Below are 16,471 nucleotides of genomic sequence, written 5' to 3' on the forward strand. Positions count from 1 at the left end.
CATTCTTGTAAGGAAAAAGGTTAAGTCAAAACACATGGTAAAGATATTTATGCAAAATATCTTCAAGTACCATGGAATGTCACGGTCAATTGTCAATGATAGAGACCCAAGAATGACTAGCTTGTTTTGGAAAGCACTGTTTGAAAACATGGGCACTACGCTGAAATTTTCTTCTTTCCATCCACAAACTGATGGACAGTCTGAAGAAGTAAATTCGACTGTTTTAGATTTACTAAAGAGCTATGTTTCAGATCATAAGACTTCTTGGGAACACTACTTGCCATTTGTTGAGTATACATACAATAATATAGTGCACTCATCTACTAGCAAAGCACCTTTTGAGATTGTGGAAGGTGGAAAGAAATTGCCTTCCATTTTGCAGACAAAAGATAAGATCTTTGAAGCAGATCGTTATGTAAAAGATTGGAAGAAGCATATAAAAATGTCAAGTATGCCCTAGAAAAGTCACAAGCTAAACAAAAAAGAGCTGCCGATAGTCATCGTCGGGAGCTCTTGTTAAAAAAGAATGATTGGGTCTTTTTGCATTTTGAAAAGGCACGTTTGAGAAAACAGAAGGATAAGGAACGTTTGTTTTCAAAGATGAGTATGCGTTATTATGGCCCTTTTCAAGTCTCAGAGAAGATCAATGACGTAGCATATAGGCTGAAATTGCCAGAGATTTGGAAAATTCAAAATGCATTCCATGTGAGCCTATTGAGACCTTTTATTAGTGAATTGCTAGAAGATTTGGTTCAAGAGGAAGAGCCTAAAGTAGAGGAATTAGATGATACTCTAGTTCCTGAGCAGATCCTGGCACATAAGGATAGGAAAGTGAAAGGTAGAGTTATAAGAAGATTTTTGGTAAAGTTCAAAAACTATTCAGCAATGGATGCCAAATGGATGGAAGAGGTTGAATTGGCAGATTCGCCTTAGTTATTGCAACTTTACCGAGAGGCTTTCTTACTGGAATCTACAGTGATTTAAAATGCTTTTTGAAGTAATGTACATTCTCTATTGTACAGTTGAATATTATCTCATTGAATAATGCATAATGTATGGCTTATATTTAGCATTAACATGTGTATCATTGAATGAAATCTCAGTGCTTTGAAGTTGTATTTGTTACACTTCAGTTGAATGAATATACATATTATGACACTAATAGTTCACGCATACGTGCTATCGCCCTATGTTGCATCCGGAAACATGTATATTAGAAAGGCTCCTAATAATCATAGTTGGATACAAGATGTAATCCTCCATCTATGTGAGACTTGAACTTGCGATGACACAAATGGTAGTGAGAAAACTCCTACCATCGGCCCGTGTCATCTGTTAGCAAGTGATACATGCGATGGCACTAATAATATGGAGAATCTTGTTATCGCCATGTGTCATCCGTTAGCATGTGTGGCATGCAATCGAGGTCGCTTGCTTCTTTCAAGAGGGGGGTATGTCACCAGGTGGTGATACTTTTTACAGTTGCTTTTCTTATTTACTTATATAAATATTTTAATTTTCTTTTCTTTTATTATTGTTGCTTTTTACCCCCAGAGTTCTCTTGGAATAAGCAAAATCTTTACATGACCAGAAGAGGCAGCCATTGGGACAAATTGGACTAATGGTTTGTCTGAGCCTTATGACCAGTTCCATATTGAATGGACACTGAAGAACAAAATGCCAATGGTTTGGGACTGTATGCTTAGCCACTGGAGATGGTGCAGGACAATGAGCTTGGCCAAGATAGAAGATGCACATGTGAAAATGTTCACGGAATAAGTCATTGTAACTGAGCCATATTACACTTTTAATGTGGTTGTAATAATAAAAGTTGCACATAACAACTTGAGAAATATAGGGGTCACCATCCCTAAAATTTAGGGAGTTACTATTTTTGGACCCTAGAATCTGTTCATGTCATTGTCTTCGTTTTTACACGAGGATTAATTCTCTCGTCTGTGCCAAGGTCAAATTTTGCACCGATCATGGAGAATTTTAGACCAGAAGGTTTAAACAGGAAAATTGTTACATGTATGCATGATGGCACAAATTCCCAAAAGAGAGAGAGAGAGCATTAAAAAAAACGTAATAGGCAAAAGGGATAGATGGGATAATGAAGTTTGAAGGAACTAAGGGAAGATTGCTGCAAGAAAACCAACCATAGAGAGTACTTCTACGTCTCTGACTCAAGCACGGAGGTAAAGCTTGCTCCCTCTGATCACCTCTCTCTCTATTCTCAGAAGAAATGCTTTGCATGATGGATTGATTACATCGAAGGTACAATTCTGTGTTTTCTCTGCATATGCTGAATTGTAAGAACAGTGAACGCTGCTCATGTTGAATGAGAACAGTGAACTCTGCTCATGCTAAATAAGAACAATGAACTCTGCACATGCTGAATCGTAAGAACAGTGAACTCTGCTCAAACTGAAGAAGAACAATGAATTCTGCACATGCTGGACAATACTCTGCACATGCTGAACAGTAAGAACAGTGTGCTAGACAGTAAGAACAGTGAATTCTGCACATGCTGGACAGAAAGGGATGTTGATCTGGACATGCTGTACTGCTCCTATGCAGCTAGGATTCACTTAGAAGAGATGAAAACCAAATGTTCACAGGTTATGTATTTTGGAACATTACCATTTTTGTAATTTTCTATTTTTTCATTGATAAAGAAATACCGAGAGGGGCGCTGGTCTTTGGGGCCAATCTGGTGTTGAGCGAGGGAGAGAGGTCTCTGTTTATGTGTGTGTATGTAAAGTCCATGTGTTAATTGAAGGAACTACCGCTTTATGTGAGTCATAGACCGGTTGCAATTTGACTATGCAACACACTTGTCTATCTGCCCAAGCAATCATTGAATACAACGTAGGCTGAAGATCATGATGAAACGGCATTGCAACTCCAGAATACTGAGTCAGAATCAACACACGTGTGCATGCATGCACACACACAATCTCTACTCACTTCTCCCACAAAAGAAGATGCAACTGCTTGTAAATTTGTGCATTCTACATCTGTATTAAGTCATGTAATAAGCTTTCTTTTCCCCCCATTAGACCCACACATGTAAACACCCATGCCTCCCTGCCAAATATTAGCCATGAAACAATGTAGGCATCTCCTATGGACACCAAGGGTAATCTGTGATCCAAGAAAATAGTGGAGCTTGACCACAATTATGATCCTCCTTCTCGGGCCACCGAACAAGGAGAACTCAGCACAGCACGGATAAAATGAGGTGCTTCTGCTTAGCTCCAGCTGAAAGTGAATATTTATTTCCAAAACCAATGAAGATTGGAGAAAGGACCCCTAGCAATGCTGGAGTCTCCTTTTGTGAATTTGACACTTAAAACATTGTTTCTTAACTCCAGAGTCCAAAACATGACTTGGTGTACTACTACAACATTTTCCTTCAGTCAATGCTGCCAACATGCAACCAGAACCAGCCTACCTTGCCCTTTGTATACAAACAGACTCAAAATCCATGTTTGCTATTTCATATCCTGTGAATTGCAAACTGTTCCCTCAAAGCAGTTGCATTGTGCTGTTGACAGCTGCAGCATCAGCCAGGTGGCCACTAAATTCAGAAAGAACCCTTCCTGCAGGATAAAAGAATGACTCTACCATCTCCACAACCCTGTCCATGCCAACAGTTTTCTCATTCAAACAGAGACTTTGTACTTCGCAAAATTTCCAATTTTCACCGGAGTTCAACCCATGATGAATGTTTATGTATGACAAAATCTGTTCAACAAAACAACCAAACTGCTGAACATCAAGTCTCTGTTGTTTGCTGTCAAACTTTTCTTCACATGTAAGATGGTCAATCAGAAGCTGTGGCTCAAACTCCTCATCAAGCAGGACCCTTTCAGCTGTAACAGAAAATAGAACTTCTTGTGCATGAAGATACTGAATACCACAGGCAACACCAACAAGAACTCTGTAGCAGTCCTTGATGGCTAGTGGCTTGCACATTTGATTGGCAACATGTAACCAAACATCTAAAGATCCTTGCTTGTGTGTGTACTTGTAAACACACCAACTGCGAGAGTCATGAATGCAAGTCGCATAGAAAGGGACAACATTGCTGTGTCTCAACTCAAGTTTCTTTGATATTTCAGTCCAGAATCTATTGTTTTGAGCTGGACTTTTGATCTGTAACACAAGAATGCTTGATCCATCACTGAGATCTCCACAAAAACTTGAGTCTAGAGTGACATTTTCTGCTCTACAAGTAAAATTAGAGGTCACATTAACAAGCTCTTCATATGAAATAATAATGGTGGGAAGAGAGATCTCTGATTTTGATAGAAATCCAGTGAGCTGTTCATTAGATATCAAAGCAGGGGAAACAGGAACCTCTGATTTTGCCAAGAATCCAGGAAACACCTCTATATGTCTTGTTTTCATTAAAAGCAGTTTGAATTGTCTTAACGTCATAGTAATGGTGGAAAATGGAGGCCGAGAAATGGGATTCAGTGACCAGCATTTCTGAATAAACTCATTTAGGAAAGGAGGACAGAAAGAAGGTAATTCCGGCCTGATGCCTCTTTTGAGCATCCCTTTCAGCTCCCCCGTTGTCTTTATACATCCAAATGGTTCCTGTCCTGTGAGGCAATATGCACAGGTCATTCCAAAACTGTACACATCAGCTTCAAATGAGTATAGTGCACTATCAGCTTCACTCTCAGTCGACAGAGGCCAAACCTCAGGTGCTCTATACACTAGGGTACCTACTCGAGGTGTCATCCCATACCAACCATCAACATTCCGTCTGGCCAAACCAAAGTCACAAAGTTTTATACGTGCATAACCCTCCTGCATTAGCTCCTTGCATGAGCCCAAGGGCTGCACTAGAACATTGGAGGGCTTGAGATCCCGGTGCATCATGTTCTTTGAGTGCATGTATTCCATGGCCCTCGAGATTTGCAGGAGAATATCAATCAGCACTGGTAACTGAAGGGGTTCCCTCAATTCCCTCCTTTCAGTGATGTAAGATGCAAGATCACACTGCAAATGCTCAAGAACCAGCGAGCATGTGTTACGTCCACTATCCACAGACCATCCCAAAAGCTGAACAATGAAAGGGCATGCCATTAACTCAACAAGTACTGCTGCTTCATGCTCAAACGAGGTCTTGGAGTCCCTGTAATTGAATTGCTTGGCCGCCACTTTCAGGCCCAACCAAGAGGCCTGAAACACTGAGGCATAGCTGCCACTACCAATCAGATACGGTCGAGATGGGATAATCAGATCCTGACTGCTTATGAACAAACTAGCAGGAAGCTTCTTGGAGATAAAGGAAGCACACTCTAACTCTCCTTTTCCTGCCAGTACTGCCAACCTTTGTGCCAGGAAACTTACTGTGCTATGCATGAGCTTCTTGGAAGCACTCCAAAACGTTTTACTTATCAGATTCACCTTATCATTCTTGTTCTTCATTTTCTGCAACCGAGAAAGGAGAGATTGAATATCCTGTTCTCGACAGCTTACATGATCCGAAACTTGGGCTTCCATTTCAGCATAGCATTGGGTGATGCCCTGCCGCATGATCTGTTCTTGGGATTCTACAGTTGCTCCACGCATGCTTTGCAAAGCCAGTTTCAGTCCAGCAATGCACCACATGAGATCATGGAAATGGATATCATATGCCTCTGTGGAACTGCCATGAATAACAGCTGTCACCCACCATTTAGATGCCCTACAAGCATCAAGGAACATCTCCGCTTCTTTGATTACTCTATACAGCTCCTGAATGGCCAGTGGTGCACTCTGCAATTCATCCAGGATAGATGAAATGTCTTCATCAGAGCTTGAAGTCATCGATTGGCCTCCAGTTTTGTCACAGGTGGACCACCATCGTGAGAGTGTCATCTCCTGCAAGAGAGATTTCATTGTAAATCTGATCGATTCCTTAGTGCTCCACAATTTAGATTTGTCAGGTTTTGAGGAGGTCAGAGAAATGTCATTGCCAAAGAGCCTATGTAAGTTGGATGAGAAGTACAAGCAAAGAGCTTGGCACTGTGTGATGTTAAACTTGTAGCCTCCATGATTGTGGAAGGGTGATCGTTGCAGGGTGTCTGCAAGACAGGGAAAGAATGACATTGCTTTCTTGGGCAAGCCAAGCTCAGACATGCATGTGGTCTCCCTTCCAAAGTGCTGATTGTAAAGCTGATGCGCACTGTTAAGACTGGTTGCTGAAGAAATGCACAGAGCTAGCCCACATCCTGCCCACAGTGCTTTACAGTAATTTCTGCTCTAATCAGGGGTAATGCCCCCATGTTCTTACTGCCCCAATTGAGACTGATTGCTGAAGAAATGGACAGAATCCTGCCATCAGAGCTTTACAATGACTTTTGTTCTAATCAGGGTGCCCACCATGTCCTGATTGCCCCAATTAAGACTGATTCATAAAAGAAGGAGAAAGTCTCGCAATCGCTGTGTCGCCAACAAGCAGGCGATATAAAACCGGTCATTACCTTTTCTTACTATCGTCATTAGAGTCAACGGCACACGCTCTCAGAGTATTCGTGTAGACTATTTTATTGCAATTCAACCTTGTATGTCAAGACAACAGCTAGACACTGGGCTGCACCATCTATCTATGTCTATATCTATAGTATTTTTGTATGGAAAGAAATCCCAAACCTTTCTCCTACCCAACCTGGCAAGTGTAGAGTTCTCTCAAACTTGATTTACTTCAAAATATTTTTAAAATTTCAAAATAAAAACTCCCCTCTTTCAACTTTTCCCTCCTTTAAATCACATGCTTTGGAGGGATATTGCAAGTCTATGTTTGGTAGAGAAAGATTAATTGTCTCTCTCTCTTTCCCCTATCCCGTTCGGAGGCAGATTGTAGCTTGCATGTCTATATTTGGCCATCTTCAACACTTTGGAGATGTATTGCAGGTCTATGCTTGGTAACAAAATTGACCGTCTCTCTTTATCTCTCTTTCCTGTCCTAGTTGGACACATGCTACAACTTGTAGGTTTATTTTTGAACGTCTACAATGCTCACTCTCCATCTTTGGGAGACATGTAGCTCTGTTCATGTATTCACTCAGTCCACCTCAGTGAGTTTTCATGACTCTCAATGTTTCGTTATTGAGCTAGATAGCGTGAACAACCCTCAGCATCCTCTTTAATGTCGCTTATAGGCAAGGCATGGATGTGCTTATTGATCTTCTAGTCCAAGTACTGTGGGCAAGAACGATAATCCCACATCTTATAATAGCAACTTAGAGCTACACAGCCAATCCTCATTGATACATGTGCTCATGATGATGACTATGATGACTAGCTAGACCTTAGCACCATGTCAATCTATCTATGGCAAGAGAGGTGGTGTGAATCTTTAATTTGGCTTTGTTTGTGGCATCATCAAGAGGGGAGGAGTTTGAAGGACATCAATATGGATAGAAAAGCATTCCTTCCTCTATCCAAATCGAAAAGTGGAAGGAAATTCACCATCATGACATCATAACAACAACCACATGCATGCCTTATCAACAACTTTGATGCCCTTCTCAATCCCCACTAATACGTGAACGGCCATTTTGCAAGCAAGGGTTGGAGGTTGATGTCTACTTCACTCTCAACTAAATACTTTGGTAAGTTGATGCAAGGGCATAGGCCTAAGTACATGTGTGGTCTCATCTCATCTCTCTCTCTCTCTTCCAAATACGAACATATATTGTTAAGGTTATTGTCTCCTTTCTCTCAGTATACCACACGATTTTACACACACATAGGGATTAATACATGGAATGTTTAAACTGGGAATGCATACTAATATCAACGGGACTAATACTAAAGATACTAGGACTGATACCAAGAATATACGCTGATACTGGGAATGCGCACAAAGAGAGAGAGAGAGAGAGAGAGAGAGAGGGAGGGAGGGAGGGAGGGAGGGAGGGAGGGAGGGGACAAACTCCGTAGCAACATTGACTCCTATATACGTGAATAACCTCTCTTAATGGAGGATGTACTTTTGCATGATACACTCAAACTGGCATTTGTTAGGGTCAATGAACTTATTGATTTACATTTCAAAGGAAAGCTTTGTGCAAACCTGTAATGGAGAAATATAGAAAAGGAGGAGGTATGGTTGTTGTTGTTGTTTGATGTCATATGCAAATATAGAGAAGATGCTATAGTCTATAGAAAAATGAGAAGGAAGAAAATACTAACAGTTGATGATGCTAACTACAAAAATATGAGAAGGTGACACCATCTACAAAAATATTGGGAACAAGATACGGTCGCTTGCATTGGTCATGACAAGAACTACTTTGATTATGGAGTTTACATGTGAGACTATGCAAACTTGCCATACTAAGGACCACGCTATATAGGCTCTCTCTCTCTCTCTCTCTACCTTCATTTGAATTTTAAACTAGTTGCCAATGCTTGGAGCTACAAATTACAAGGCCATTGACATTTGTATTCTGAGTAGCCAAGTCTATTAATCACACTTTTCCTCCATCCATTATTTAATACACACAATCAATACTAGGAAATAAGGCATTGACCATCCATTGCAATGTTAAAAAGCCAAGCAAGTTTGTCAAGAGGGCATGCCTTTAAACGAGAAACGAAGATACGAAAAAATATCATACCATACATACCTAGGATCATAATGCTTGATGCAACACAAATGATTAGATCCATCCCTCACTAGAAAACATCTTATGTCACAATTTTTGTGTCTTCATACTTTGAACATGATAGCCATAGTGCGTGAAATACAAATAGTGAAATTTTTCTCTAACTTTTTATTTATGATTTTGGTTGAGAAGTAGGGGATGTAGATTACCTAGAGGATTTTTGTCAAGAGTAGGAGAACACATTCATTAACAAAAGTCTTGTGTGATCCTATTTCAGATCTATGTTCCTGGCAAAGGATTGGAGTCCTTGATTGTTCTCAATCTCACTTCTATTTGTGTTGATTAGCACACAACTAAGGGGTACCATTATCTAATAAGAGCCAGAGGGAGTTTAAGGATTGTGGGTAAAGGCAATATCATTTTTCAAAAAATATTGATTATATCAAATGTTGATATATAGTCCATGCATATTTTGGTTGTAGAATTCTAAATTGTTAGGAATTGCGTAGTGGGGGGACTTGCTCTGCAGCACCAAACATACACCATACACACAAGAGGAAGATCACTCAAGAACATATGAAGAGATATGGAGGCCAAAATGTTTTCTTGCTGGTTTCTTCTTCTTCTTTCACACACAAGACAATGTACACAAAGTATAGATAAGATGCAACATAAATGAAAGTGGCCTACTAAGCCAAATAGTGTATAATTGACTATACTAATCCAATGGCATTGTAACTATGCCAACTATAGATAAGTGCAACGAATTAAATATAATTAGTAATAAGTCAGTGGCCATATGAGGATTATAATGACCACTAACGTGCTAAGTGTAAATTATATGCGAACCCATCTAGCCAGGCGGTCCATCATCAATATCCGCATATATTAAGCTTGCCATCTCAATACTCCCCCTCAAGCTCAACTATATCTCTGCAACTCCAATTAAGCTTTGAAGTTTTCGAAGCTTCTCTATATCTAATGCATTTGTTAAAATATCAACTATCCTATAATGTGTACTGACATATATGAAGTCAATCTCTCTTGCAAGTACCTTCTCTCTCACAAGGTGATAATGCACCTTGATGTGTTTTGTCCTAGCATGGAACATTGGGTTCCTAGATAATTGCATGCTGCTCATGTTGTTACAGTTAATGACAAGTGGACCATCTCCCTACATATCCAAATCACCTAATAACTTTTGCAACAATACCACTCCTATCTCTGTACTTGGCTTTTGTACTCAATAAAGCAAATGTAGGTTGCTTTTTGCTACTCCACATAATTGCTATACTACCAAGGGAAAAACATGAATTCATTGGTAGATCTTCTATTAGACATACTACCATCTCAATGTGCATCTGTGTATCTAAACACCTTTATATCCTTACTTTTCTCATAAAAAAGACTATAATGCAGTGGACTTCACATACCTCAATATGTGTCTAACCACATCCAAATGAGATTTTCTAGGCATCTATATAAACTAACTAACAAGGCTAACACTATGACTCAAGTTTGGCCTTGTAATAGTCATGTAAATTAGGCTCTCTACTATCCTCATGTTTATAGTAGGGTCTTCTATCTCATCCCCAACATCAACACTCAACTTCACATTTTGCTCCAATGGCACTGAAAGAGGCTAATATGCTATCTATCATACCATACTTGGACAATATATCCAAGCCATACTGCATTTGGGATAGCCATATACCCTCATCCAATCTAATCACCTCAATACCAAGAAAGTACCTTACCTCACCAAAACGCTTCATCTCAAACTTCTTCTTTAAAAGATCCTTGACTTCAAAAATCCCATTGCCATTATCACTTGTAATAATCAAGTCATCCACATAGATGAGTATGATGACCAAACATGCATATTCCTTTCTCTTTCTCACATAATAATAATCATCATCATCCAATGTATCACCACTAGATGCATAACAACTATCTTATAAAAAATAACATCCCTACTCACTCTAAATTCACCTATGAGACATGTTTATAGCAACAATACCCTTTTTTTGCTCTAAAGAGTATCCAATAAAAATACATTTTTTAGCCTTTGGATCAAGCTTCCTTCGCAACTCATTTGACACATGAATATATGCAATACAATCGAATAGTTTCAGGTGTGACATATCGGGCTTCTTATCTATAAAGCATTCTTTGACAGTCATCCCATTAACTACATCTATGGATATTCTGTTCATAATATAGACAATAGTATGAATAACTTCAGACCAAAATGAATTTTGTGAATTCTTTTCAGCTCATCAATGTCTGTGCAACTTATGCACTACGTCTATTTTAACTTTTTGCAATCCCATTTTGCTATGGGGTATACATGCAATAAGTAAATTGTCTCTTTATCCCATGAGGCCTCAAGAAGTCATTGAACTCATTAGAGAGATACTCTTCCCCTCCATCTAATCTCAAGCACTTAACTTTTAAGCATGCTTTTATTTCAACAATAGCACTGAAAGTTTTGAAGACATCACTTTTTTCCTTCATGGAATACACCCATAACTTTCTTGAACAATCATCAACAAATGTGACAAAGTATTTGTTGCCTCCAAGAGATATGTTTTGTATGGGTCCCCAAATATATGTATGCACAGCATCAAGTATATACCTCCTCACATCTCTATCATGCAAAAAAGGTTGTCTTGCGTGCTTACCAAACTGACATGCTTCACACACTTTATGAAATTTTGCAACTCTAAAAGCAAGCAATCTTATAACCAATGCTTTGGATTGCATTAATTTCAGCCTTTGCATTAATTTCAGTCTTTGTATATTTACATGTCCAATACATTTGTGCCATAATCCAATGTGTGTAACAACTCCTTTACCTTTAACATATGTAACAACATTCATACCAGGAATTCCAACATCTAAAGTGAACATACAATCAATTCTACTTTCCTTTGCGATCAATCTACACTTATCATTTAAGTTTTCCAAAAAACAACCTTTGCATTAAATCAAACCTGTAGCCCTTGCTCTATCATTTGTCCAACAAACATTGAATTCTTTGTGATTGATGGCACAAGTGATACATCTGGTGGACTCTTTATTTGACCATTATGCAGGACAAGGAAACTTTTCAAATGTGTAAAATTGGGTGGCATGAAATATTGTAATCTTGCATCTTGATTTTGTAAATCTTACATCTCTCTAAATCATTCAACATGGCTAGTCATATGATTAGATGCATTTGAATCAACATACCATACATCATCATGTGTCTGCAAGGCTTCTACAACCTTTTATAATGAGTGCACAACAGCACACCAAGTAGCCCCTCTTATTGACTGCTTAATAGTACATGTAATCTGTAACTTGTTTTCACATAAAACTTGTGTCTTTTTTCTGGGAAAACACCTAAAAACTTACAGATTCAAAATCTGTAACTTGTGCACCCAGTTTTGATCGACACAACCGAAATCACAATATACCCCAAAACTACTATCCGCAACCTTACAAGTCTAAAATTGGGCCCAAAATGACCTTAGATGGCGAAAAAAAAGTAAAATTTTCCTAAAGGACTACTTTGCAAAATATACAGTACTCCACTCACACACCAAATCTCATAGCAATCTGAGATTTTTGCTTTGCCCTGCTTCCAGTGCCCCCACAGTCGCTATCCACCAAGCGATAGAATAGAAGAATGGAAGAGCTTTTTACCCATTGCTTGTTTTCTCAAATCCTTGTTTCTTCTCCTTCACTTATGCCTTTAGAACTAGTCTCTACTAGTGCGGCTGTTCTGATACCACATCATGAATCACATGGTGGAAGAGACTTGCTTGAGCTACTCTGTTGAACACACACCATATACACCAGAGAAAGCTTACTCAAGAACAAACAAAGAGATATGGAGGCAAGAAAATGTTCTTGTTGGTTTCTTATTCTTCTTTCACACGCAATACAATGTACATAAAGTATAGATAAGATACAACATAAAGGAAAGTGGCCTGCTAAGTTAAGCAATGGATAATCCACTATACTAATTGAGTGGTACTATAACTATGCTAGTTGTAGGTAGATGCAACAAACCAAATGTAATAAGTGATAAGTCAATGGTCAAGTGAGGATCATAATGACTATCAACATGCTAAGTGTAGACATGCAGACCCATCTAGCCAAGCAATCCATCATTAATGTCCCCATGTGTTAAGCTTTCCATCTCAACATAAACCATACACAAAGAAAGAAAACATGGGTGGAATATGTATAAAGGTATCTATTCACACTTATCATAATTATTAAATTAAGGGTGAAACCTTTTAAAGCCTCCAAGCTACTAAATGTCTTACAAATTCTCTATCACTCTCACATGTTCCAATGGTGGAAAATGTTTAAATCTATAAGTTACCTTAGACTTGGATAAAGCTATGATTGAAGAGAGCGATGATTACATATTGTTAGATAATCACCCATCTCTCATGTTATAGATAGATAGATTGATTGATTATTCATTTTGCACATAAACTCCTTGGTAGACACATCATGACTATGTTTGGGATCCAATTTTCCTTGAGTTAATCTTCGATTATTTATCTCCCATGGGATATATCAATAATTATATCATTGCAAATATAATGCTCATTCTAGCTCAAATTATATTGGAATGATATTGTTTATAAAATCTTTTCCCGTTTCATAAAGTTTTTGTGAGACAAATTAGATGGCGGGCACACACACACACACACACACACACACACACACACACACACACACACACACACACACACACACACACACACACACACACACACACACACACACACACACACACACACACACACACACACACACACACACACACACACACACACACACACACACACACACACACACACACAATCAATCAATCAATCAACCATGATTAGAGGCCATGGCCATTATAGTGTGTTGCTTAGGTAAGCACTCCATTGTTCTTTCAAGGAATGGGACTAGAGATATGGTGGGTAGTATCTACGAGGTATCTACTAAAAGTTTAGTGTAGTGTTTAACCCACTATCATTATTTGCATGGCATGGTGACTGAGATCATTGCATATGTCATGTGAATAAATAGACTTAATATGCCATCGACCATGTAGAGGGGATCATCTATAGGCCTAAGTATGGAAGGTTGGATCATAAAATAAGATTAGGAAAATACCACACTATGTGCATAGTTATTAAACCATCCCTTTCACATTATAGAGGGGGCTAGAGGGAAAAAATATTTAAGATGGACATGGTATGGTGGATTAGAGGTTTTAGATACTATAATTGCATTTGGTGCCTAGTAGGGTTCAAGTTTCTAAATGTTATTTTTGTGAAGTATGTGGGATAAAAAGGGAACTCACTGCACCTAGTATTCCTCCCCAAAATGGTATTGCAGAGTGTATGAATAGGATGATCAATGAAAGATGTTCATTATGCTAGCTAATACTAATCTTACTCAAGGGTTTTAGACTGAGGCTATGGCAACTATGATACATTTAATAAACAAGTTACCTAATACTACTTTGGATTGTGGCATTCTTGATGAGGCATGATTGCATTGGTTGACCAACAATCCCTCTTATGATCATTTAAGAGTATTCTGCTATCAAGCTTATGTGCATGTACCAAAGGAAAAGCGTAGCAAGTTAGAGCCAAAATCAACTAAGGACATAATTTTGGGCTATAACAAAGTGGCAAAGTGGTTATTGCCTTTGGGATCTAGAAGGCAGAAAGATTATGCACAGTAAGATATGATATTAAATGAGAAGAAGATGCATAAGAAACCACTTAAGAAAGTGAAAAGAAGAAATGTTACTTTCCAAGATGCAATGCCACCTCAGCTACTCTTTTGACACTACTTTTTAAACCAAAAAGTTCTCGATTAATCTATATTTGAAATAGAATTCCTTAATCTATAATTTGAACGATATTTTACCTCAAACCTTTTTCTTTGCATGAATTCATACAACAAAAAAACAAAAGAAATCCCTTTTTTTCTATACTCATTTGGTATTCCCTCATTCATGGAACTATTTGAGAAATCCTTAGGTTCTAATCTTGCTTCTCGAATCTTTGTTGACATTCAAGGAATAGTTGTGACAATCCATCCCCATGGCTGACCCACTTTGGACAAAAGAACACCATTTCCATGATTTGAAAACCATATTGTTGGGAGCCATCTTGTTGTAAAGAGGCCATGACTTGTGATTATAAACTTATTAGGAGCTAGCTATGTAGTGAAGTGGATTCCACTATAAAGAATTGGACGTGAGAGCTGGTTCCTTTGCCCAATGGAAAAAAATGCTTTGCCATCGAAGTGGATATATATGTTGGTGATAAGTGATGCTAATCTAAAGTATAAGGTGAGGTTAGTAGCCAAATATTTTAAGCAAGAGAAAGATATGGAATTTCATGAAATCTTTTTACTCATGGGGTGAATTTGACTACTCTTTGAACTATGCTTGCATTGGTGGCTAAGGATGTGATGAAACTTATACAATTGGATGTCAAGACAATGTTTCTACATGGTGATCTTCATGATGAGTTCTATATGTAGTAACTAGAGGGCTTTGTGAAACATGGCATTTTTATCTCCAAGCTAAAAAATAGTATTTATGGATTAAAGAAGGCCCCAATGCAATGGTACAATAAGTTTGATGCCTTTATGCAATATCATGGCTACAAGATAAGTGAGATAGACCACTACTTATACACTAGAAAGGCTAAAGATAGAAGTTGGATAGTGTTAATTCATTATGTGGATTGATATGTTGATAGCTAGATAAAACAAGTATGAGATTGATACCCTAAAGAAAAGGTTACAGAAACCTCTGAAATGATAGATTTGGATCATGTAAATAGTATTTTTGGCATGTACATAATTAGGGATATGACAAATAGATTTCTCTATCTATCCCAAAGGGATTATATCAGCAAATTGTCACATCGTTTCAATATAAAGGGGAGGAGGCAATTAGTACTCCATTGCCTCACATGTGAAACTTAGTGCTAATGATTGTCTCAAATTTGATGAGAATGTTAAAATTACTAAGGTTCCACATTCATTATGCATAGATAATTTGGTGTATGCTATGATTGCGACTCGCTTGGACATTGCTTTTGTAGTGGGATTACTAAGCTGGTATATGCCAAATCTTGGCAAGAAGCATTGAAAAGCAATGAAAGGAAACTTAAGATACTTGTGATATAAAATATATGTGCATATGCATTAGGAGTAGTAGTGGTGCACTTCAATAGATAAATGCAGACTATATAGGAAATGTTGACAATAGAAAGTTAACCACAATATATGTTTTTGCCTTGTATGGTGGTGCAATCTCATATGTCTTGATTATAGAAGTGTGTGGCATTATCTATCACTAAATCTTACATTGTAGCCATAGAGGCATGTAAAGAAGCCATATGGTTGACTCATCTAGTGGGAGACTTGGGCCTCAATGAAGACATGTCATTACTACACAATAATAGTCAAAGTACCATCATGATGGCAAATAATCAAGTATTTTATATGAAAACCAAGCACATAGAAGTGAGGTATCACTTTATTTATCAAGTGCTTGAAGTGGAAGATTTCTAGAACAAAGGCTAATTTAGCTGGCCACCCATCTTGCTCTCACTAACCCTTGCTATGTATATACACACACTCATTCTTTATTCTTTGAGTGATAAGGTAATAAGGTGCTGCTAACGAGAGAACTATTCGAAGCACCACAAACATAGTGTCTTTTCTCTATGTATGTGTGTGTGTGTGTGTGTGTGTGTGTGTGTGTGTGTGTGTGTGTGTGTGTGTGTGTGTGTGTGTGTGTGTGTGTGTGTGTGTGTGTGTGTGTGTGT

General features: G+C 38.3%; 1 protein-coding gene across 1 annotated transcript; it reads right to left on the reverse strand.

Annotated features, from left to right (window-relative positions):
- Positions 1–1,880: 1,880 nt before the first annotated feature.
- LOC148040357 (uncharacterized) lies at positions 1,881–6,355 on the reverse strand. The gene has a single exon (XM_087698746.1). The coding sequence runs from the start codon at positions 6,139–6,141 to the stop codon at positions 3,532–3,534; it is 2,610 nt and encodes an 869-aa protein (XP_087554872.1). The 5' UTR covers positions 6,142–6,355; the 3' UTR covers positions 1,881–3,531.
- Between the last annotated feature and the right edge of the window lie 10,116 nt (positions 6,356–16,471).

Source organism: Lygodium microphyllum, chromosome 2 (genome assembly GCF_053477565.2).
Source record: "Lygodium microphyllum isolate KBCC chromosome 2, Lygodium_microphyllum_v1.1.10, whole genome shotgun sequence".
Lineage (NCBI taxonomy): Eukaryota > Viridiplantae > Streptophyta > Polypodiopsida > Schizaeales > Lygodiaceae > Lygodium > Lygodium microphyllum.

Bases quoted from the DNA above. Each gene is read 5' to 3' on its own strand.
- LOC148040357 (XM_087698746.1), bottom strand. From the start codon at position 6,141: ATGTCTGAGCTTGGCTTGCCCAAGAAAGCAATGTCATTCTTTCCCTGT.